The sequence below is a fragment of the Staurois parvus genome, unplaced genomic scaffold (assembly GCF_062004578.1).
Source record: "Staurois parvus isolate SC_StPar_1 unplaced genomic scaffold, SC_StPar_1.0 ptg000187l, whole genome shotgun sequence".
Classification (NCBI taxonomy): Eukaryota; Metazoa; Chordata; class Amphibia; order Anura; family Ranidae; genus Staurois; species Staurois parvus.
Window position 1 is genome coordinate 5,981,717 of NW_028317983.1, and position 25,845 is coordinate 6,007,561.

Consider the following 25,845-nt stretch of genomic DNA (forward strand, 5'->3'; position numbering starts at 1 on the left):
GTACTAATGGCACTGGGGAGGAAGGGGTTAACTTTATTATTCAGTGAAAGGGTTAACTGTGTGAGGGGAGTGTTTTACTAGGGGGCGGGGGTGTGTGCTGGACGGAGACACTGATCCGGACAGAAACTCTTCTTTCCCGATCAGCGTGTCAGGAGCTGTCAGGGAACTGAAAGAAAGCACAGCTACTGCAGCTGTGCTCTCTGTCACTGATTGCCGCTAATCGCTGGGACATAGCCGGTAACGACTGGCTGTGACCCGGCAACTGACATCCGCGGCCGTGATCAGCGGGACAGTTGGGGCGGAGGGGCGCCTCCTACCTGTTTTGAAAACACACGTTTTAAAACGTGGTTTTCACCAGCCATTCCGCCCTGCCGTCGTATTTCTACAGTGGCTGGGCGGCATGTGGTTAAAGACTTCCCTGTACCTTAGGCAAGGCACAGATTGTGGGACAAATAGGGCTATCAGCTTTTAGGAATGATGCAGTATCTTTGTCTATTATATTTTTTTTCTACTGCAAAAGCAATATTCTGGAAACGCTCCTTTGATTCTCCAATACCTTTTTCTAAAAGATGACCATTTCTTATTTTTAAGTATTTTTATAATTTTTTTATACTCACGTAAAAGAGTAAACATGCAAATAAATTACTGCACTCAAATGAAAGATTATTTTTTTTGTTATACTGCTCTGTACCCAACACTATTACTGATCTTTGCTCAGTTGGGTGCTATGTCCCATAGACAACAATGCATCAAATCTCAAATCAGTGAAACTTTTTACTACCGAGTACAACAGACCTATTTCAATGGAATTATACGACTTCTCAGGATTTTTAATTCCTTACTGAGTGTCTAAAAAGACTAGTCGATATCCTTGGTAACTGGGCAGACAAAGGCAGACTTGTTGGTGTTTAGAAAGCAGGACAGATAGAGAGATGGTGAAGGTTTAAAAAGTCTGTTAATACTGACACCCAATGAAGCCCAATCATTATCAATAATCTCATGTGTTTTAGGGCTTTATATTCTCAACGGCTTACCTGTACCCAGTCTTCAATCGCCAAGTGGTACATGGAGATACCTGGAGTAATTTAAATCTTTAACCGTTTTGAGTTCATCAATATTGGCAGAGGGGAAAAAAAGTCAAACCTTTCTGAATGGCTTAAAATCCTGTCTCCAAATTAAAGAAATTAGCACATAAAGCTTGTTTGATCCACAAGTTCAAGAATGCAGCTCAGATCGTCAGCTAAGGATGATATGATGCTGTGGTACTGACTACCTTCATCCCTCCTTGCAAAGTATGTATAGTGTACAGCTCTGGAATAAAATGACTGTTTGAGTGACCCTTTAGATTGATTGGGGGAGGTCTTTGACCATAAGCTTGACTTTCCACTACCTTCGCTACATATACACTAGGAGGAAAGGATAGAGAATGCTCCAAAGCTAGGGAGGCTGCCTCTTCATAACAGTTATGAAAAACCTCCGTGAATGCCATCTCCACTCCCAAGTTCATATATCAGGTTTGAGTGTTGTATTGGTGTGTTCCATGACCTGCTGGCTTCTTGTATCCATCAGAGACCCATTAGTGAGATTACCACCTGCAGTATTCTCTCTGCTCCATCCATAGGGCCATAACATTGGTGTAACCTTCTTAAGGTTTTCTCCCCTCTTATGCATTCTGCTCCCTTGGGAAGTTTGGCACAAACATTTTGCTATGCAATGGCCATGGCAAAATGTGCAGAGCTGGAAATATTCATGAAGATATCTCATCTCATATCAGTGGAGTCCCAGACAGACATACAAAGGCAACTTATAATACAACTTACCAGCAACCATACCAACCTTAAATAATATTGTAGTTCTGAGTAGACTTGGCCTATAAGTTGTGTATAAATAGAAAAAAGTGTTCGCCACTTACTTTGGTTTCTCTAATGGCTCTGGTTCTTTCCGAGCACGGCCCACTGGGTTTTTCTCAGCTTCCTCTGCTGTGACAAGATGGAATTCTGCTTCTACTTTACCCTGATTACAAAAACAATCAGAAACAATTTATCATCTAGAGCAGGCCAGATACTGGTGTAGATGTCACTTATCTGGAGATCCTACAATTAGCAACACTTCCTGTTGCAGGCTGACAATGCTAAGCTGCTGCCGCTCAATTAAAAGCAGTGTTGACAGCCTGTTTTGTGGACTACTTTAGCTAGCCAATGGACTGCCTATGAAGTCTATCAGATTGTCAAATTAAGGAACTCACACAGCAGGCAGACAACGGTGCTGTTAATTGAAAGGAAGTGGCTACTGTCAGCCCACAGCAGGAAATGTTGCTACTGGCAATTCATTAGGTAAGACATTTCGTTACAAATTCACAAACATGATTTTTCTCAAGAAAACTGTATGCAGTTAGACATGATGCTAAACATATTAAAAATAGATTTGGGGTGAGGTATGTCTGACTTCCAGCATCTTCTTGTGTGAGCTCTGCCACTTACATCCACGGACATCCAACAACATGGTGTGGTAATATTTTCAGAGCTATATCTCAAAGCATATATATATATATATATATATATATATATATATATATATATAACAAATAAACATTCAAATTCACCATAAAATGAAAATATTTGATTATGAGTCATTCCTGTGCATTTATTCAGTGGACCTGAGAGGCCATAGTGGGCATTCCCTTTCCCGGTGTCCAGAGAGATACCAAAGTCCTCTGGCACCCCAGTGTATTTTAAATTGAAATATATATATATATGAAGAAAATAATGTAAAGAGAAAGAAGAAGTGAAGATGTGCAGGGACAAGCAACTTTGGTGACAGCAGGGACCAGTGGAGAAAAAAAAAATGCGTGTGTGTGTGTGTGGGAGGGGGGGGGGGGGTTAGTAGGGTGAACTGGAAAAGGGGATAGGTAAAGTAAATCTGGGATGGCTGGTTAGAGGGTAAGTGCCTACAATGGGATCATTTTATAAGCCGAGTTTATAAAATAAAGCAAAATTCACATAAAAAATAAATATTGGGGTTTACTAACCCTTTAACTATATCATATCAGTAATTTTATTTTTTGTTTAAATCTAAAATTATACATAGGGTTTATGGAACTAAAGAAAAGAAAGTGAAACCCAAACTGGAGTTGTTAGCAATGGAAGCCATGGGTTTTTACCTTTCATTTTATGGAAACATTCAAAAGAATTCTGATTCTGGTTTCACCGTGGCTCCATAATTCAGTTTTTTTGGCCATTTTAATTTCTCCATTTTTAATGAATCAGCCTAACCAGGGGCAAGTAAAATGGCAATTTAAATTGGAAAATACAGAAAGATTAATTTGTAAAGCATGTACAAAATTGCACGGATAGGTGACACGGGGAAACCTGCTGGAAAAGCAAGCAATGGACTCTATGGATAGATATGGACATAGCTCTATGTCAGTTTTGTAAAACCTCCACTCCAAAGAGTCTTTTGGTTCTCGTGGGCAAGGCTTGGTTTACTTTACTGCACTTTTTATGTCACAAACATTTACTATAACATATTCTGTAAAAGGGTCATAGATATCTCTATCTATCTATCTATCTATCTATCTATCTATCTATCTATCTATCTATCTATCTATCTATCTATCTATCTATCTGTCTGTCTATCTATCTATCTATCTATCTATCTATCTGTCTATCTATCTGTCTATCTATCTATCTATCTATCTATCTATCTATCTATCTATCTATCTATCTATCTATCAATCTACAACATGTACATAAGATATTTTGCAGACTATATAGTATGTGCAGGCACAGGATTCAGTGCTTACTGTAAGCTCTCCAGATTTCACAAATGGCCACCAAGCTCGAATGCGTTTCTGCTGAAAGATAGAGATCTTGTTTTCATCCTTCAAGGTGGTGGCCATGCTGATGTCACAGCTCTTGGATGTCTTGGCTCCTCGATGGAAACCGTTTAGATTGAGTTCAGTGGATCCTGCAATGGATGGAAACAGCAATCCATGAAAAATTAAAGTTCACTTTTTTAAAAATAGTCCCATGCTTAAAGGGAATCTGCAGTCTTTTTAATTATTTTATGATATGTTTCAAAGAGATCTTTGATGTAATCCTACATATCAATGTGTGTAAAAAAAAACCCTGTATTTTTGTATGGTATGTAATAATACAGACACATGGGAGGCAGCCATACTTCCTTATTTCATACTCAGACTCTACTTCTTCTCACTAATACCTATTAAACAGACAGGAAGTAAAATTTTCCAAATAGGGACATAGCTATTGGCAGTTTCTAAGCCTTCCCAGCCATGGTTATTACAAAAAGACATAAAATATCAGTGAATAAATGTTTAAGCTAAGCAATCCTGAACAGGTCTTTTTTATACTATGTATTGGAAATACTTACCGAGGAAATCATCAGACGAAAGTCTCTCAAAGTCCCAGACCTGCATTACAAGCACGGCGGGGATTTTACGCTCTGTCTTCTCCAGAGAAAAAATATTTTCTCTCTTGCTGACCACCACTTGTTTCTCAGCTGGTAAGTAGTGAAAGGGGAATACAAAACGCCAGTTGAAGTTTCCTTCTCCGGTCAGAGAGTTATAATGGACATCTGTTTCCTGACCGTCTTCTTCAATTCCCTTTAACCACCTGAAATCAATATGAAGAGTTCCTTACTAAACATGGCAGCATAATACAAAGTCTATCATGTGTTTACATCAAATTTGTAACATCTATATACAGTACAGGAAAATTACAAGAGAAATTGTGAGAAAACTGAAGTATTAAAATGACCAGCATACATACCTGAGGCAACTGCCTCAAGGTCTCTCTGTTGACTTTCATGCTACTGAATCCAGTATTTATTAACTGCACTTGTTATGCCATCTTACCCTTTAACATAGATGTCGCTTGATTTTTGTCCAGTGAAAATATTCTCATCCTCCAGGATCACATCCTCTGTGTTCCAAATGATTATCCTTAATTCATACCTGCATATAAAATTATGGGAGTCCATTGTTAGGATTTACATACGTTTAATGCTATCATTGATTAAAAAAAGTAAAAATTAAAGTAGTACTAAAGGCAGAAGTTTTTATTTACCTTAATGCATTCTATGAATTAAGGTAAAAAAGTCTGCAAACAGCTTTTCCCCCCAGCCCCCTCTAAGTAGTTACCTGAGCCCAGGGGCCGACTGACAACTCATGGGGCCCCCGGGCAATAGGGGATCATGGGGCCCCTGTGTCCTTGCCCAAACTCAAAAAAGCCTATAAAAAAGGTACCAGGGGCATCTCATGGGGCCCCCTACTGACCCCGGGCCCTCGGGCAGTGCCCGAGTTTCCAAATGATCAGTCCGCCCCTGCCTGAGCCCAGTCTTGATCCAGCGATATGCACAAGATTACAGACTCTGTTCTCTCCCTTTTTATTGGCTCAGATACAGCAAAAGGAGCCAATCACAGTCAATGAGGAAGAAGTAGGGGGCAGGGCCAAGCCTCACTGTGTGTCCATAAGATGCACAAGTGGTCCTATAACAATCAGCTTGCTATGGGGGGCACTCGGCAGGAGGGAGGGACCTGGAGTTCTGACAGGTGACCCCAGAAAAGGAGGATCGGGCTGCTCTGTGCAAAACCATTACAAAGAGCAAGAAAGTATAACATGTTTGAGGTTTAAAAAAATACTATGTGATCCTTTAGAATAATTTAAAAAAATGGTTTGTTCTAGATGGAAAAAGCTAAGATACATAAGCTAAAAACTGAGCCCTTGCTGTAGCCTCCCTAGCGGTCTGATTATTTCCATATTTCTGTGCTCAAAGCGGTACATTTTTTTGCATGGAAATATGTATTTTTTTTATTGTAGGTCTGTAATTTTTAGGAATAACTCACTGAAATCTATCCGAACAAGAGTCTAGTAAACATCCCGGGTATGTTAAAATTTGAAGCACGAAATCATAAATTATAATTTAATAAATAATCATAAAAAATAATAATATAATAATAATAAATTTAATTCAATAATATAATCAAACCAAAAACACTGAAATTTGAAATAGAGCGCCAAGTTCGCACATTGCTGAGCAAAGTCGCAAAATCGTTTTCAGTGTCTGATGACGAATTTCCCCATGAATCATTATCACTCAATTCTGCAAGTGGTTCTAATTTACTATCGCTGTTCTCTAGCCGGTCTAAAACCGCTTTTGACCTAAAGGGACGCTTTTTGGACGCCATGGACGTTTCTCAGTTTCCAGGCAGAAAGAACAGTAAAAATGCAGGCAGGGCACAGGACAAAGCACTAGGGACAAAATGTATGTGAAATGGTTTGATACAGGAATGGTTTACTATGTGATTTTTGTGTATTTAGTGAATGTCACTTTTGCAACTTTCAAATTTCCCGCCAGTTCCGTCCCCCGTACGTCCCGACGCTTGCAGGGAACGGAACCCAGAAGACAGATGCCGGCATCGCGGGAGCGCAGGGCAAGGCAAGAGATCCCGGACCAGCGCTGCAGGAATACCGCCAGGGAGGTGAAGTTCAGAGAAGTACATCACAGGGAGGAGAATTGCCTTCAACATTTTGCTTAATGTCCATCCAAAAAAGACTGAGTTTTTCCATAACTAGCATGCATTTTTCTGCACTGTGTTTCTTTTTGGGGGCAGCCATTTTGGTAGAAGTAGGCTTTGCTGCAGAATCATGTCATCGCTGACCCTGATTGTAGGTGATCTGATAACTAGTGAGGGAATATTCAAGAAGCACCAAGAGAGACGGAGGAAGCACAGATCCACAAAATGAATGAAGCAGAAGATGGGAGAACCTTGCACTGCTGATCCACACATAAAGCTTTCTCTCCAGCAAGGAGAACAGCATTATTCACATCACCAAATCTCACTCTGAATCTAATGTGACTAGCAGTGCCTTGGATTGCACACTTCAGAGATACAGTTTTGAGGTTATAGAAGAGGAAGTTCTAAACATAAATATTTTAGGAGGAATTCAAGACAAAAAGTAGAATTAGTTTTAGGTTACTGTTTAGGCACAATTAACATTTACAAACACAACACATAAAATATAAATTCTTAAAGAATATGTAAATGCAACATTTCATATTCCTGATAGGTGCTTGCTGTACCTTGTACTTGTATGAAAAAGTATCCTGTTTTCTTTGTATTGCTTTCTTTGGGTGAAATCCCTGGTGTTCCTGCCAGTCTCTCAGCTTTCCTATCAAAAACTGACTATACTAGGCATGAGAGCACAACATGGTCAGTTCTCTAGCTGTGCTGGGAACTCAGCTTGCTCTCCTCCAATGGTCAGACTTGTGTTCACCCCCCCCCCCCCAAACACCCTTTCACTGGGAAGATTAGTGTTCTGCTGTTTCTCCTTATGCAGCTGAGAACAGAGGGAATGTAATTACTTATTTAAAAAAGGGAAAAAGGTATTTATAATGTTTTTTTTATAGCCATACAAAAATGTTTTGCCAATTTTAAACTGAATGAGTTTTTTACAAGGCGAGGGTTTACAATCATTTTAATTTTTAAATTCAGGTAAACTTTGAGCCTCATGCACACTGAACATTTTATCAGCTGCTGTTTTTTGCTTTAAGCATTTTTTTATACAGCCAGTAAACTCCCCAACATGTTATCCTATGTGTCCATGCACACATAGGCTTTAATCAGCGTTTTTTGGCAGGGGCATTTTTTGGCTAGCAAAAAACCCAGAACTAGAGGGTTTCTAGAGGAGTTTGTTAGCTAGAAAAACTCCCTAACACAGGCAAACGTGGTAAAATGCTGCAAACCAGTGTTTTTTAGCTTCTTTTGTTTTAAATCGCTAAAAAATGCTAACACAGCAAAACACAGCTAAACGTGATTAAACGCTGATGTAAAAACACAAAAAAATGCTGAAAAACTTGCGTTTTTAACGCAACTTTTACAGCTATTGCTACCAGTGTGTATGAGGACTTAGGCTCCCTAGTAGCACCTTCCTTTCATTTCCCAGCTGTTACATTCTGTAAAACAACTACCCAGTATCTCCAGGTATGATCAGCATGTGACCCTTTACTCCTCTTCACCCATCTGACAGCACTGTTGCTTCATAACTGGCTGTTATGGCACCCAGTGCTGTCACATGGAGCTTCCTTACTTCTGTGTATGCTCCAAATGGTGATTTAAGCAGTTGGGAAGAAAAGTGATCTCTCTGGTAAAGATAAGTAGATTAGTTCCCCAAATCTCACCTTTCTTGCTGTCCAGAACACAGGTGGAAGACCTTTCCCTGCTACAAGTGAGTTTATTACTTCCACATTTTGCACCTTCCCTATATCCTTAACTCTTTGAGGACCAAGGGACGTATTTGTCCCATGTTTTTAATTGCCTGTATCATCTGATTTAGAACTTAAAATACTTTTTTTTTTTTTTTTGAGTCAAAATATTAGTTCTTATCAACAAATGGATCTAGCTTTTTGCCAATTATTTCATGAATGGCTTAGTTACAGCAACTGAAGTGTACAAACTTTAAAAACATAAAATTGATTCTTTTGGCGTTCCAAAATCTTACGGTCCTCAAAGGGTTAAGGAAACTACCCTATGCACAGCTGTGCTCAGCAAATATCATGTTCATGACATGGTAAGGAAGAGACATCCCCGTTGGACTTCTGAACATGGAGAAGACATAAGGGGGCTGGGTTGGATCACCACTGCACCACACATGCAAGACAGCCATTCACCCAGCAGCACTTTGAACATTGCTCTTACAACCTGCACAAACACAAGCATTCATTCTGTACAATGGTCTGACTCTGGGAAAAAGTAGCTGTAGCCAAACATTATCAGAGATGTATTCAAAGTAGAAATGAACAGTAGTGGATGTTAGTAGGACATGTAGTTACCCTTTTGGCTTACGAGGTGAAATATCTACCGGAGGACCGGGAAGTGGCAGGTCAGTTGGAAACATGTCGATCCACATCTGTATCCGACCCTGGAGGACAAACATAGCTTACATTTACTTTTGATTTTTAATTACCACACTGTCAATTTCTGAAGCACACAGCATCTCAGTTCCGTGAAATAAATTCCAAAATAACAGTGAAAATTCAAAATGGCATGCCTATTGTAAGGTATCTATACCTTACAATAGACATGTTATGTTTTACCATGGTTGGATAATGACTTCTATCATATCATTTTTAACAGAACAATGTTTTAAAGTACATCTAAAGCTTAAACTTTTCTTTTTGTTTTGGATAGAGTGGGTCATGGGTCTTTTTTTTGGATGAATGGTCAAAAATTTCCACACACATACCGTACTTCAAAATCTTGCGGTAAATCTTTTCCAGATGAATAGAGGCTGTTACAGCTGCAAGGATGGCAACGTCATGTTAACGCTCATGGTTTGAAATCGGATGTTCATCAAGATTAAATAGTTGTGATAGCTAGGTGTGTGAGCAGGGTGAGTAAGTCACAACAGGTCTGGCGGGTGAGCACAGCCGTCTAGAAACACATGCAAAACTCACAGCAGTGGTCCACAGGTTCAGACGTTGACAGCGTTTGCAAGGAGTGGAAGTGCAGCCTGGCTAGACCATCCCCAATTGGGAAGCTACTCCAGAAGAGATATAGTCCATGCACTTTCTTTACTCCTCCAAAACCTTTCCCTACATCTAAGTGCTGTCTATAACGTCCATAACAGATGGGGAACCTGTTCCTACTCTAGCCACTTGCAAACATGTGTGCCGATTTAGGGGGAACAGGAACTTAAATTAGCTCTGCCCCCATCCGAGATGGCCACAAGGGTCACCAGGGAACCAGCATCTAATTACATAGCTGCTCCCAGATGACCACAGGAAATCATAGAGGAACTAAGTTCCCCAGGACTTCCTTCCCCTGCTGCATTGCTGCTTTGAGTAAACCGCCACCTACAATGGGGAGTATAGACGTCACCTGCCTACAGGTGTTCCCATATTTTTGGCCATATTATTATTATACAGGATTTTATCCGTTGGGCAATGGGAAGCCAGTGGAGGGATTGGCAGAGAGGGGTGGCAGATACAGAACGGTTAGTAAGGTGGATGAGTCTAGCAGCAGCATTCATGATGGACTGAAGAGGGGATAGCCTGCGATTAGGTAGGCCAATGAGGAGGGAGTTACAATAGTCAAGGCGAGATATAACAAGGGAGTGGATAAGTTGCTTAGTGGTTTCCGAGGTTAGAAACGGGCATATCTTGGAGATGTTGCAGAGGTGAAGTCTACATGATTTGGACAGTGATTGGATTTGGGACTGAAAGGACAGATGGGAGTCTAGAATTACACCTAGTACCCTGGCATGAGGGGAGGGACTGATGATTGTGTTATTGATCTTGATGGAGAAGTCAGGGGAGGGGGCACGGGCTGAGGGGAATACTAAGAGCTCAGTTTTGGAAAGATTGAGTTTGAGGAAGTGGAGTGACGATGCCGACATGTCACTTAGTAGGTTAGTAATGCGAGAGGAGACTGAAGGGGTGAGGTGAGGGGTAGAAAAATAGATTTGTGTGTCATCAGCATAGAGATGGTACTTAAAGCCATGGGAGTTTATCAAGTGACCAAGGGAGGAGGTGTAGATGGAGAAGAGTAGGGGTCCAAGACAGAACCTTGAGGGACCCCTACAGAAAGAGGGAGTGAAGAGGAGGAGGCAGCGTTTTAGAGAACACTGAAGGAGCACTGCGATAGGTAGGAGGAGAACCAGGAGAGAGCAGAGTCTCTAAGGCCAAGAGAGTGGAGTTTTTTGAGGAGGAGGGGCTGGTCAACCGTATCAAAAGCCACAGAGAGGTCAAGTAGTAAGAGTACGGAGTAGTGGTCATTGGTTTTAGCAGTTAGTAGATCATTAGTGAGTTTTAGTAGGGCAGTTTCAGTGGAGTGTAGAGAGCGAAAGCCAAACTGTAAAGGGTCAAGAAGGTTGTTGTTGGTGAGGTGGGAGCTCAGGCGATTGTAGACTAAGCATCCTAGTTTAGAAGTAAATGGCAGCAGGGAGATGGGATTAAGTTATTAAGGCTATTTAAGTATGGGAGTGATGTGTGCATGCTTTAGAGGGGAGGGGAAGGCACCAGTAGAGAGGGAAAGATTGCAGATGTGAGTGAGGGAGCATAGAATGGAAGAAAAGGGTGACCGTAGTAGTTGTGAGTAGAAATTCTAAGGACCCGCTGCACACTGGTATATACCCTTTAAAAGGGTATATACCAGTGTGCAGAGGGTCCTTAGAATTTCTAGTGTTAATATGTGGTTACACCCCTTTAGCACCTGATGGATAAATGTATGCACTAGCTGTTGGGATTTGAGCACAGGGATCTCTTGTTTGTAGTAGTTGTGAGGGGACAGGATCCAGGGGTCAGGTAGTGAGACGGACTTCTGAGAAAATCTTAGTGACCTCTTCAGTAGTAGCAAGGTCAAAAGAGAAAAGTGTTGAGGGAGGTTTAGTATACTAAGTGGGATGGATGTCTGTGCAGTGGCGATGCCCCGACGAATTGCGTCAATCTTGTTTTTGAAATGATTTGCAATCTCGTGAGCAGTGAGTGAGGTACTGGGTGGAGGTGGAGAAAGTAGAGAAGAGCCGACGAGGACTGGATGACAAGGAATTAATAAGAGTGACAAAGTAGGCTTGTTTGGCAGCATGATGGGAGGAATTGTATGTTAAGAAAGCAGATTTATATAGGGTGAATGCTTGTTGTTGTTAAACCGCCACTTACAATGGGGAGTATAGACGTCACCTGCCTACAGGTGTTCCCATATTTTTGGCCATATAATGTATATCTATATGAAAAGTCTTTGGGGAACTCCAGCAGTGGATCAGGGCAGCAGGTGAGTGCATTATGTTACTTGCCATCAATCTTTAGAATTACTTTGATTAGATTTGGTTGGTAGACATTCTTTAATGTCAATGATTTTCTGTTGCACTTTCTAGATAAGCGATTTATATATTTACCAAGCTTGCACAAATCCAATTCAATAAATCTTTTCTTAGGCAAGGTCCTCTATGACCCATTATTCAGTTGCCTTCCATTCTAAAGTCTATATTCAGTAGAGTATGGCTGTGTAAAATGTTGGTAGCTGCTAATTGGAAAGGCTATGCTGCTTACCTGCTCAATTCCTGCCTTATCCCGGTGATACAAAGGTCGGGTTTCAATGTGTTCTGGAACAAGTTTACATCCTATGCCAGGGATCTCTTGCCAAGAATGAAGAACCTTCAGTGCCAGGTGCTCATATGATTCTACTTGCTCATCTATCAAAGAGGCAGCAAAATGGATTATAACAAAAAAAAAAGGTTTATGTTCAAAATCCTCCCAGCATGTTTGACATGCATCATGACTTAACCCTTTGCATGCTACAACTTGCTCAGACACATTTCCTGCTATTTTGGAACAGACCTTCCATATGGCCCAACTTTATACTTAACGTATTACTCCAGGCAAACCTATTTATTAATTTTGGACACAAAAGGGAAGAGATAGCAAATGTTATTACTGTCGGTGTCCCCACTGGAGAGAGTTTCTTTGACATCTTGTTCTGGTGACCATGCAGGAAGTAAGAACTAAAGCTCCCCAATAGAGGGACAGAGGCTCTAAATATTCCTCACTATTTAAAAAGAAAACGCTTTATTGGTGTCTGTGACCTCACTGGAGAGATTCTGTCTTTGTGACCACACAGAAAATGAGGGAAATTTACCCAAAAACAGTAAAAACATTTCTCACCTGATTTGCTGATGTCTTCATGTGTCACTTTCATTGCTTTACCCATAAGGCCAAGAGTATCTTGTATTTACCAATCACATTTTTAAGACTACAGTAAACTGACTGGTCATTATAGGCTGTTACTCTGCATATCTTTTACCTCCATGTCCCAGTTGAGTGGGCTGCTCAACATTTTTGTAAACAGCCCTTTCCAGTAAGAGAAATGTTCATTAGACAATGCAATTTATACTTTGCTGGACCTGAACACCCATCTGTTCTACATTTCCCTTAAAGAACAACTTGAAGTCTTCCTAATACTACTTATACTCTCATGAAGTCTCTACTGTTTGCCACATACAGGAGAGCCAATGTGCTGGTAAAATATGACACGGCACAAGGAGCGGAGCTTGTTTATAAGGTGGTTCTAGGAAAGTGTGATGTCTAAATATGGCCCCCTGCTTCAGCAAATGATGTAAGATTTTTTGTCCAGTAGAGAGAAAAAGATTGAATATAAGTTATAGAGTGTAGAATAGAGCAAGGGGGTGACCTGAGTAGTTTTGATGAAAAAGGGTCCAGGAGGCAGGTGGTCAAGTGAGCATCAGAAAAAAGTATAGAAACCGCACCTGTGGTAAAAGGGTTAAAAAAGGAAATTATCAAATGTGGTAGTAGACATGGTGGGGTTTATTTACTAAAGCTGGAGAGTCCAAAATTAGACTCACTTCTGCATAGAAACCAATCAGCTTCCAGGTTTCATTGCCAAAGCTTCATTGAACAAGCTGAGGTTAGAAGCTGATTGGTTTCTATGCAGAAGGGAGTCTGATTTTGGACTCTCCAGCTTTAGTAAATAAACCCCGATATGTCAAGTGGGGGAGATATCTGGACAGTGGAGATCTCAATGGAGAAATAATAGAGACATGGATTGATGGAGAAAAAATAGTACAACATTGTAAGGGCCCATCTATGATCTCTATGGATTTCTGAGGAACATTAGGGCATAACAACTGTATAATATGTCAGAATCAGGGGCGGACTGACCATTTGGGAACTCGGGCACTGCCCGGGGTCAGTAGGGGGCCCCAAGAGATGCCCCTGGTACCTTTTTCATAGGCTTTTTTGAGTTTGGGCAAGGACACAGGGGCCCCATGATCTCCTATTGCCCGGGGGCCCCATGAGTTGTCAGTCCGCCCCTGGTCAGAATATTTCCTACTTACCATCTTGATCAAACAAAGTTTTTCCGGTAAAGACTTTGCTTCCAATCTGTATCTGGCCTGGACTGAATACCGGGACACCTACGCTGTTGTCTTTACAGAGTTTGGTGAGTATTTCTGTGGGTTTGGTGCTGTCTCTCCAAGCATTGTATCCTTCTCTAAAATAGAAGACAGATGAACAGGTCATTTTTTTTCTATTGAATGCAAGTTGATAAGTTTTGTTTTGTCTGGGTATCTGAACATAACGGGGCAGGGTTATCAACTTTTCAGAAAATTATGGACAATCTAGAAAATGCTATGTAAATATGACTGTAAAGATAGAAAAAATGTAATAAATGTCCATTAAAAAGTATATATTTTTCCCATTTTTCAGCCAATTGCAAGGTTTTAATATTATCCTAAAGGGAGATCGATATTTTTTACAGTAGGGCGCTTTACAGTGCTCTGCATAAATGAGTACACCTCAACAGATTTGTCAGAAAACCTTTACTTTACTTTCAGAATCAAAATTTTCTATGGGATACTATACTACAAAATACTTCCACAAATGAGGGCCATTGATTGCAAACAATATTTGATAATTTACACGCACAATAAACTATTTTTCCGAACAAATTCATATAAGACCAAATCTTAGGAGTACAGCTACATTTTAGACAACAAATTCCTAATTAACTAATTAATTAAGTGAGTCTAATTATTCATTAACTGCTTCCGCGCCGCCTTATAGCAGAAATACTGCTACAGGGCAGCACGGGTGTGCAAAATCATGTATATATATGTGATTTTGCATGGTCAGGTAGGGGGCATGCGCGAGCTGGTGATTACTTGCTGGCGCCCGGTGATTTCCGAGGATCTCCGACGGGGAGGAGAACTGTTTTGTTTACTAACAGTTCTCCTCCCTCTATACTCGGGCACACTGCTTTGGATGGCTGTGCACAGCACAGCCATCCAAAGCAATGTGATTACAGTGAAGCACACAGACACTGCCCCCTAATAAAACACTCCCAGCATACAGTTAACCCTTTGATCACCGCTCATGTTAACCCCTTCCTGATTAGTGGCATTAGTACAGTGTCAGTGCTTTTTTTTAGCACTGATCATTGTATTGGTGTCACTAGGGATGTGATACCAAGTCCTTTTCTGCCAGTGTCAGAATGTCCGCAGCAGTCTCGCAGTCCCACTATAAGTTGCTCAGCAAATGGACTATACCTCTAAGCATGTAAAGTGAGGACTGTATTATTTTGGTAACATAATTCTGACCTTGTGGGAAATAAAGATAATGTTCAAGCTTGGGGCGATTTGAGGTTATCACCAAATGCTAGCTATCTGCTCTTTGGTGAACTAAATGGCCTGCTTGCCCTGTAGGAAGTCATTCATTAGTGGTAGTATTTCTACTGCCCAGGGCTGTGGATAAGGGGGTACCACTGGTCTTCCTGTACAGGGCCCAGGCCAGCAGGGGGGCCCAGGCAGATAGGTGAATTGGATGTGGGCAGGGAGGGTGATCAGCATGGCAGTGGGGGGGGGGAGGGCATTTGTTGGAACAGATCCCCTGTATAGCTCTTGTTGCAGCAGCTGAAAGCTGGCTTCTTCTCCTCTACATCTTGCTGTCTTTTGACTTCAGTAATTGCCCTCCAGCAGCACCCATCACTCATCACCCTCGCTGTCCACGATATGTTTCCCCCTGTTGTCCCCATCCCCAAAGTGCTGCCGGCTTCCATCCTCTCCTTCCCACTGGCAGCTGCAAGCACACAAAACGGTCCTTCAGGATGGAGAGTGGGGAAAGGGTCCAGTAAATATGTCACATTTACCAGCCCCTTCCTTTTCTGAATGAACACAATGAGTGATCGGTACCGGTTACTCACTATGCTCATTCATAACTGAAGCATAGCAAACTGTAAAGTGAAAAAAACAAGAAGCGCACCAACTTTGCGCATTACCTCAGTAACCAAAATTTATTAGTAAAGGAATGGAACTCACAAACAGCAAATAAAAACAGGTATATAAGTCCTCCAAGGGACTTCAGAGACAAGAGGCCAGCGCGAATCCCATCATGGGGGTAGACACTCAGTACAGCTGACGCGTTTCGAAGGACGTACTTTCTTCCTCAGAGCTCTTTTTTTCACTTTGCAGTATTGTTCGGGCTTCCCCAGCCTTGTTTTGGAGCTGCACGACCTTTTATGCTCTGGTGGTCATTTCGTTTGGGTTTGATTTCACCTACTCACCACCGGCCTGGGTCCTGGAGCGCAAGAGGAATCGTATTTTGCATAGCAAACTGTGCTTATTTGGGGTGGGGTGGGGACCCTGTCAGGTTGGCTGTATGGGGCCCCGTGGTTTATAAAAGCAGCCTTGCTACTGCCATTAATGAGTGATGGTTTTCTACTCAGGGCTGTTGTTCTTAGGACAACTTTTTTGGAAGGGTGGGGGCCCTGTCAGGTTGGCTGTATGGGGCCCTGTGGTTTCTAACAGCAGCCCTGCTACTGCCATTAATGAATGATAGCTTCCTACTCAGGGCTGTTGTTCCTAGGACATCTTTTTTGAAAGTCCCCACCTAAAGGGACTATGGACTACGGGATTTGTAGCGTGCATTAAACAGAGCACACGACTCAACTAACAAACTCATCCCAAACAAATGAAAATAATGGAAAAAGTAGAAGTTTGTGAGCTCACGGATCATGTTAGAAATAGGCAGCAAAGCACAATAAGAAACATACGCATGGTTTAGATTGGATCCTGTGTCCTTCAAAGAATTAAAGAAAAATACAAATTTATAGCTAAAGAGATACCTTGATTTATTCTCTAAATGGAGCCCTTGACTCGTAATCCCCTCAGCACTTAAACCAGCCTTTAACACAACCTAACCCTAACACTTAACCCCTAATTAAAAACCCTTCGACTCTTCTAACATTTAACAATTCCACTAAAGTAAACCTTAAAACTAAATTTGCCCTTAAAATTAGCATAACCACAAAATTATTACCTAACATTAATTACCGGTAACTTTCTGAATCCTACAGTTGTGCTCAAAAGTTTACATACCCTGGCAGAAATTGTGAAATGTTGGCATTTATATTGAAAATAGGACTGATCATGCCAAAAAACTGTCTTTCACTTAAGGATAGTGATCATATGGAGCCATTTATTATCATACATTTGTTTGGCTTATTTTTACATTATAATGATAACAGAAATCACCCAAATGGCCATGATCAAAAGTTTACATCCCCTGGAATGTTTGGCCTTGGTACAGAAACACAAGGTGACACACATAGGTTAAAATGGCAATTAAATGGTAATGTTCCACATCTGTGGCTTGTAAAATTGCAATTAGTGTCTGTGTCTAAATAGTCAATGAATTTGCTAGCTCCCACATGGATGCACTGAGCAGGCTAGATACTGAGCTATGTGGAGCAGAGAAGAACTGTCAAAAGACCTGTGTAACAAGGTAATGGACCTTTAAGAAGATGGACAAAGATATAAAAAGATATCCAAAGCCTTGAATATGCCAATCAATACAGTTCAATGACTTAATAAGTGAAAAGTTAGGGGATCTCCTGATACTAAGCCAAGGTCAGGCAGACCAAGAAAGATTGCAGCCACAACTGATAGAAGAATTGTTTGGCATACAAAGAAAAGCCCACAGGTAACCTCAAGAGAAATACAGGCTGCTCTGAAAAAAGATGGTGTGGCTGTTTCAAGGCGCACAATATCACGATACTTAAACAAAAGCTTGTGGTACTGAAAAGAAGTCTTACATTTCATATTGACTCTGTAAGCTACATGTTGCACGGTGTCGGCTGTAGAAGCGATTCTCCAAATCAATTTTTGTCTCTCCGATGAGGTCATCACTCCCAATCAAATCATAATCATAGATCAGGATAGTTAACAGAGATTCCTGCGGGAAAGTTGCTTGAATTTCAAATGACCTGAGAGACAATTAAAGCAGCAGCAATTAGCATTACAAAGTGCTTATAGCCCCTGTTCCACATGGTAGGTGTATTTACTGTTGCTTACTCAACATTGTGGGCATTGCTGTATAAGAGTCCCAATAACCACATCACTTCCAAGTGCCTATTCTCCAAAACAATCCAATTGGAAGTATGATTACCATTGAATTATGGGTCAGTTGCCTACTATACCATGTTATGTAAATCTTTAAATCTTCCCCTCCGCCCTATAGCAGAAATACTGCTACAGGGCAGCAGGGGTGTGCAAAATCAGGTGTGTGTATGTGTGTATATATATATATATATATATATATATATATATATATATATACAGTCATGGCCGAAATTGTTGGCACCCTTGATATTTTTCCTGAAAATCAAGTATTTCACACAAAAAAGGTATTGCATTAACACATGTTTTGCTATACACATGTTTATTCCCTTTGTATGTATTGGAACAAATATAAAACAGAGGCAGAAAAGCAAATATGACATAATGTCACACAAAACCCCAAAAATGGGCTGGACAAAAGTATTGGCACCCTTAACTTAATATTTGGTTGCACACCCTTTGGAAAACATAACTGAAATCAGTCGCTTCCTATAACCATCAATAAGCTTCTGACACCTCTCACCCGGAATTTTGGACCACTCTTCCTTTGCAAACAGCTCCAGGTCTCTCTTATTGGAAGGACACCTTTTCCCAACAGCAATTTTAAGATCTCTCCACAGGTGTTCAATGGGATTTAGATCTGGGCTCATTGCTGGCCACTTCAGAACTCTCCAGCGCTTCTTTGCCATCCATTTCTGAGTGCTTTTTGACGTATGTTTGGGGTCATTGTCCTGCTGGAAGACCCAGGATCTTGGACGCAAACCCAGCTTTCTGACACTGGGCCCTACAGTGCGACCCAAAATCCTTTGGTAATCCTCAGATTTCATGATGCCTTGCACACAGTCAAGGCACCCAGTGCCAGAGGCAGCAAAACAACCCCAAAACATCATTGAACCTCCACCATATTTTACCGTAGGTACTGTGTTTTGTTCTTTGTAGGCCTCATTCCGTTTTCGGTAAACAGTAGAATGATGTGCTTTACCGAAAAGCTCTATCTTGGTCTCATCTGTCCACAAGACGTTTTCCCAGAAGGCTTTTGGCTTACTCAAGTACATTTTGGCAAACTGTAGTCTTGCTTTTTTATGTCTCTGTGTCAGCAGTGGGGTCCTCCTGGGTCTCCTGCCATAGCGTTTCATTTCATTTAAATGTCGACGGATAGTTCGCGCTGACACTGATGCTCCCTGAGCCTGCAGGACAGCTTGAATGTCTTTGGAACATGTTTGGGGCTGCTTATCCACCATCCGGACTATTCTGCGTTGCAATCTTTCATCAATTTTCCTCATCCGTCCACGACCAGGGAGATTAGCTACAGTGCCATGGGTTGCAAACTTCTTGATAATGTTGCGCACTGTGGACAAAGGCAAATCTAGTTCTCTGGAGATGGACTTGTAACCTTGAGATTGTTGATATTTTGCCACAATTTTGGTTCTCAGGTCCTCAGACAGTTCTCGTCTCCTCTTTCTGTTGTCCATGCTTAGTGTGGCACAGACAGACACACAATGCAAAGGTTAAGTGAACGTCTCTCCTTTTTATCTGCTTTCAGGTGTGATTTCTATATTGCCCACACCTGTTACTTGCCCCAGGTGAGTTTACAGGAGCATCACATGCTTGTAACATTCTTATTTATCCGCAGTTGTGAAAGGGTGCCAATACTTTTGTCCAGCCCATTTTTGGAGGTTTGTGTGACATTATGTCGAATTTGCTTTCTTTCCTCCCTTTTTTTGTTTTGTCCCAATACACACAAAGGGAATAAACATGTGTATAGCAAAACATGTGTTAATGCAATACGTTTCGTGAGAAATACATGATTTTCAGGAAAAATATCAAGGGTGCCAACAATTTCGGCCATGACTGTATATATACATACATGTGTGTGATTTTGCAGTTCTGAGTAGGGGGCACGTGCAAGCCATGCACGCCCCCTACCTGCACATTCATTCACGGCCTCGGCTGTCAATCACCGGGTCCTGGCCGGTGATTACTCGCTGACACCCAGTGATTGTCGAGTATTACCGATAGGGGAGAGAACGGTATGTAAACAAACAGTTCTCTCCCCTGTCAGCTCCTGCACACTGCTTTGTATGGCTGTGCATAGCAGAGCCATACAAAGCAATGTGCTTGCAGTGAAACACACGCACAGCACATAATGTCAAACAGCACACAGTTAACCCATTGATCACCCCAGATGTTAACCCCTCCCTGCCCAGTGCCATTTTATTAGCACTGATCACTGCATTGGTGTCAGTTCCCCCCAGTGTCAGAATGTCTGCCGCAGTCCCGCTATAAGTCCCTGATTACTAGTAAAAATAATAATAATAAAAAAAATTCCAGTATATATACCACTATTTGTAAACGTTATAACTCTCACGTAAACCAATTAATTTTCACGTATTGGGATTTTTTTTTAGCAAAGACATATAACAGAATATATTGTGCCCTAAATTTATGAAAACATTTTATTTTTAATTTTTTTTTATTAGACATGTTTAATAGCAAAAAGTCAAAAATATAGTTTTTTCTCAAAATTGTCAGACTTTTTTTGTTTATAGCGCAAAAAATGAAAAACGCAGAGGTGATCATATATCACCGAAAGAAAGCTCCATTTGTGGGAATAAAAGGACATAAATTTCATTTGGGTGCAGCGTTGCATGACTGCGCAATTGTCAGTTAAAATAACGCAGTGCTGTAATGCAAAACATGGCCTGGTCAGGAAGGGGAGGAAATCCTCTGGAGGGCAAAAAAAATTTAAAAGAAATGATCATTTCTCTGATACAGGTAGGGCACCATGTAATCCTCTTAGTCTCAGCTCTTTTAAGTAAAACAGCAAATGGCCGAGAAGGGGTGAGGGAGTGGGGCATTTGCTTAATTGCAACACCCCGAGACTAACAATGGCACCAGTGCTGGCAATCCATGCACTTTTCAGTATTCGCCTTTGTTGGATTACTGCTGAAAGTTTTTTTGAAACAATTGGCTTTTATTCAGAAAGAAAAAGCAGAACAAATGAAAACTTAGCCGAATTTTACTTTCATTGATGTGTTTATTTGTAAGCAATGGCTAGAGGAATTAATGGGGAAACCACAAACATTCTGTAATTAATTCATAATTACTTGGCTACCAGACCGAAGATAAACAGAGATGGCGTCCCATCTGCGACAGCCATTAAATTACTGGACCACAATTTATTGGGTTCTTTATCTTATAAAATGGAATTACTGTCAGCTTATGGAAACAAACATCTTAGTTTAATTAAAGCAACAAGCATACATTACATTCATAATATTTAAGCACTTAGTCCAAATGTGAGTTTGATGAAGGAGAACCACAATGGAATCTGTTATTTAGAATATGTTAGGCAAAACTAGACTGGAGATTTAACAAAGTGGATGTGCAAGCAAAATCTAAACTAATGGTCTATTCTTTCATAAAAAAATTTAACAAAAAAAGACTTGAGCCTTTGAAAAAGCCAATAACGGCACAAGGCGTCAAACAGGAGGTGACGTCATCACGCTAGGCGGTGGCAGGATGCCATATTTGTATGCTAAATCTTCTAATGCTGTTTGCATATGCCTGCTGAGTTTTTATTACATGTGAGTGCATTTTATCTTTTAAATAATAAGAAAGGATTATCAGTCTGCATTATTGGCTTGTTTGTGCTTCCTTTATTCCACATGTATCCCTAGGAGATCAGTGACCAATATCTCAGGAGGATTGACAGATAAGTGGTCTATACATGTTAAAAAGCAGATTTGACATCCTTTGCTGCAGTGGAGTCCATCAGACCAGGTGAGAATGTACCCATAAGGTGTGGTGAAGGGCACTTTGGTGATTTTTCATGGTGGAGAATATATTTTGCTATTTTTGAATATGGAAGAAATGTCAAGGTGATTGAAGATCTCACATGAAGATTGGATGTTGTATGGGGCTCTTATATTGGCTGATTTTCTTAAAGAATTTTTTTTTCTGATTATACACTTTTTTCACTGGATGGATATGCACTTTGAAGATATATATATATAGTTAGATCCAAATATATTTGGACGCAGGCACAATTTTCATACTTTTGGCTCTGTATGCCACCAGAATATATTAAAATGAAACAATCCAAATGAATTTGAAGTGCAGATTTTCAGCTTTAATTCAAGAGGTTGAACATAAATATCAAGTACAAATTTTAGGAACTGCAACCATTTTTATACACAGTCCCTCCATTTTCAGGGGCTCAAATGTAATTGGACAAATGAATATAAACATAAATAAAATGTTCATTTGTAATATTTTGTTGAAAATTGTTTACTGGCAATGACTGCCTGAAGTCTGGAACCCATGGACATTACCAAAGACTGGGTTTCCTCCTTTCTGATGCGTTGCCAGGCTCTAACTGCAGCTGTCTTCAGTTGTTCTTTATTTGTGGGTCTTTCTGCCTTTAGTTTTGCCTTCAGCAAGTGAAATGCATGCTCAATTGGGTTGAGATCAGGTGATTGACTCGGCTATTGCGGAATATTCCACATCTTTTCTTCAAAAGCTCCCGGGTTGCTTTTGCAGTGTGTTTTGGATCATTGTCCATCTGTACTGTGAAGCGCCGTCCAATCAACTTTGCTGCATTTGGCTGAATCTGGGCTGACAGTATATCTCTAAACACTGCAGAATTCATCCGTCTGCTTCTGTCACATCATCAATAAACACCAATGACCCAGTGCCACTGGAAGCCATGCATGCCCATGCCATTACACTGCCTCCACCATGTTTTACAGATGACGTTGTGTGCTTTGGATCATGAGCTGTTCCAAGCCTTCTCCACACTTCTTCCCATCATTCTGGTACAAATTAATCTTAGTTTCATCCGTTCAAAGAATGCTTTTCCAGAACTGGTCTGACTTTTTTAGGTGTTTTTTGGCAAAGTCTAATCTCGCTTTTCTATTCTTCAGGCTTATGAATGGTTTGCACCTTGTGGTGAACCCTCTGTATTTGCTCTTGTGAAGTCTTCTCTTGATTGTAGACTTTAACAATGATACGCCCACCTCAAGGAGAGTGTCCTTCACTTGTCTGGATGTTGTGAATGGGTTTTTCTTTACCATAGAGAGGATCCTGCGATCATCCACCTCTGTTGTCTTCCATGGACGTCCATGACTTTTTATGTTGCTGAGCTCACCAGTGTGTTCTTCTTTCCTCAGAATGTACCAAACTGTTGCTTTGGCCACTCCTACTGTTGCTGCTATCTCTCTGATGGATTTGTTTCATTTTTGAAGCCTTACAATGGCCTGTTTCACTTGCATGGATATCTCCTTTGAATGCATGATGTAGATTCACAGCAATAGATTCCAAATGCAAATACCACACTTAGAATCAACTCCAGAACTTTTACCTGCTTAATTGATGAAGAGATAATGAAAGAGTAGCCCACACTTGGCCATGAAACAGCTTTTAATTCAATTGTCCAATTACTTTTGCTCCCTTGAAAAAGGAGGGGTGACTACTCTTAAGAGCTGCAATTCCTAAACCCTTCCTCCAATTTAGATGTACATACCCTCAAATTAAACCCGGGAGTGTGCACTTTCAGCTCATATCCATTATATAACTGTAGCTTGAATATGTTTTGATAAATATCTGGAAAATAAACTAAATTTGTGCCTGTGTCCAAATATATATGGACCCAACTGTCTAATATATGAGTATATTTTATTTGCTATATTATATTATTTTATTAATATATTGAGATAATGTTCATTTAGGATCATAGTTCTATTGGGGAAGCACTTCACCTGTTAATTATTTTATTCTTCTGTCATAAACCCTTCTCTCTAACTGTTAGCAATTGTGTTACACTGAGCCACGTATGTGCAACACAGCTTACTTTTATGGCACCGCCACGCCACGTGATCCCCACGTGTTCATGCAGCAATGACAACATTATGACCCACTCAACCAAGTGGCCAAAGAATTATAACCAAGAAGTTCACTGACCTACACTCTTGTCTGTCAGGGTTGTCTAGATCAGGAGACCAACTGAACAGAATTACAAATTTTGCAGCACGTAAGACTGTATAGATACATGTCTTTCATTGCTGTATTCAACTGTTTAGCTCAAGTTCAGCTTTATAACTGTTCTCGAAATGTTTATTACTCAGTGAAACAACAGGTGATTAGAGTGGTGGCTGCCTTTATCCTGTCTACTTGTCCTTGCCTGAACATGCAATATTTGACAGAACTCCAAGCATGGAGAAGAGATCTTTTCTTCTTCTGTGGGTAAAATTACACTGTCCTTTATCAGTTTCAGAGATTTGCTACCATGGTGGAAAATCTCTGTAAATTATAATGGGCCCTTTTAATGGAAAATCATACTGGTTATTGCTTGGCTGTTAATCCACCAACTCTACCCTTGTCTGATTATTACAAATGATACTTGAGTCCGGAGCATTTACTTGAGAACAGAAGGCCATGTATGGAAGGACTTAGTGCTGGTTCACATATATGCGGTTTGAACCACATCCAATCCGCATAACATGTGAAATAACATCGCTTCATATGGTGCCTGTTGACATATGTCCAGTAAGCTGGTAGTGCGGATTCAGTGAGGTTTGAAAAAGAGTCATGTCTGATTTTTGAGCAGTGTCTTCAGGTTCAGGTGCGGATTACAGGCTAATGACTTCTATGGGAACCGTTTCTAAACCGCGTATGTGTGAACAGGATAATCCTGAGATAATCCTGTCCTGAACCTGATCTAAACCCGACATGAACCGCTGAACAACTACTTTGTCAATTAGCTGTGAAACCTGAGCTTCAACCGCACCACACATGTGTGAATCAGCTCTTAGAGACTTCTAGGGCTTTTAAGAAACAGTGGATTCCAAAACAGACCTTAAATGTATCACAGTTATAACTGCTGCGAATACAATTCTACATTGCTAGGATTTTGCATTCAACACTCTACATTTTTATTTTCTCCACATTGTCTAACGATTGTCTTACATTAGTTCTGCAGAGATATAGGAGAAGTCCATGGGTGCAGATGCAATACAGTAGAGCAGCCTTTCTACACCATGCTGAAATCCCATAAAAATGACAGAGTTTTAATGCAGTTTAGATAGTAACAGAGAATTGATGGCAGAAAAAGACCAAGTAGTCCATCGAGTCTGCCCGTTTTGTTTTTTTTTATGTGTGTTTTTTTGTTTTTTCTTTTTGTTCTTTTTTGTTTGTTTTTGTAGATGTAGCTGTCATGCATCTTACCTTCCAAACACAGGATTTAGTTGTTTAGGGATATATCTGTCCCGGTCTTTTATCTCAGTCTTCCCCAATTTTAGAACAATGTATGGATCAGATTTTCCATCTGGATCAGCTGGGCTGAGATTAATTCCCTGTTATAAAGGCAACATGAATGATTATGGGTGAAGGTATTAACAATTATAGAGCGACTGCAGGTGCCAAGTCAAATATAGCAGACTCAGCAGGCTTCCAGCTAAGCTGTAGCACTTGCCACTTAGTAGTATGCAAGTATTATCTTTATTTCTGAGAACTTCAAATTGTTGTATACTGAACTGTCTGCAGAATTCCAGGTTTGGATTAAGAATGTTTTAGGAATCATAGGATACTGCTGCCACATAGTAAGCAGGGTAGCAAACTATCCCATATGGAAGAAAAATATATTTGAAATATATTTTAAAAATATTCTTTCCAAATATATTGCCATATATTTGAAATACTACAATTTTGGCCATGTTCAATATATTTCAATATATATATATATATATATATATATATATATATATATATATATATATATTAAAATCATAAATCCTCTTTAGTGTCAGTAAGTCCCTTCCAACAATCTTCAATTGTTGGAAGGGACTTACTGACACTAAAGAGGATTTATGATTTATACTTTGGACTTTCAGGGGTGAAAGTGGGACTTTTAAGTGTCAAG

General features: G+C 40.4%; 1 protein-coding gene across 1 annotated transcript in view; it reads right to left on the reverse strand.

Annotated features, from left to right (window-relative positions):
• The window catches only part of FER1L6 (fer-1 like family member 6), a 200,170-nt gene that overhangs the window by 42,928 nt on the left and 131,397 nt on the right, over positions 1-25,845 (reverse strand). The window contains exons 31-39 of the mRNA XM_089677552.1: positions 25,152-25,279; positions 17,624-17,794; positions 13,872-14,026; positions 12,070-12,212; positions 8,854-8,942; positions 4,877-4,975; positions 4,393-4,634; positions 3,803-3,966; positions 1,913-2,013 (exon numbers count right to left, since the gene is read on the reverse strand). Of these exons, the coding sequence (XP_089533678.1) occupies positions 1,913-2,013; positions 3,803-3,966; positions 4,393-4,634; positions 4,877-4,975; positions 8,854-8,942; positions 12,070-12,212; positions 13,872-14,026; positions 17,624-17,794; positions 25,152-25,279 (1,292 nt within the window). The remainder of the gene's footprint in view (positions 1-1,912; positions 2,014-3,802; positions 3,967-4,392; positions 4,635-4,876; positions 4,976-8,853; positions 8,943-12,069; positions 12,213-13,871; positions 14,027-17,623; positions 17,795-25,151; positions 25,280-25,845) is intronic.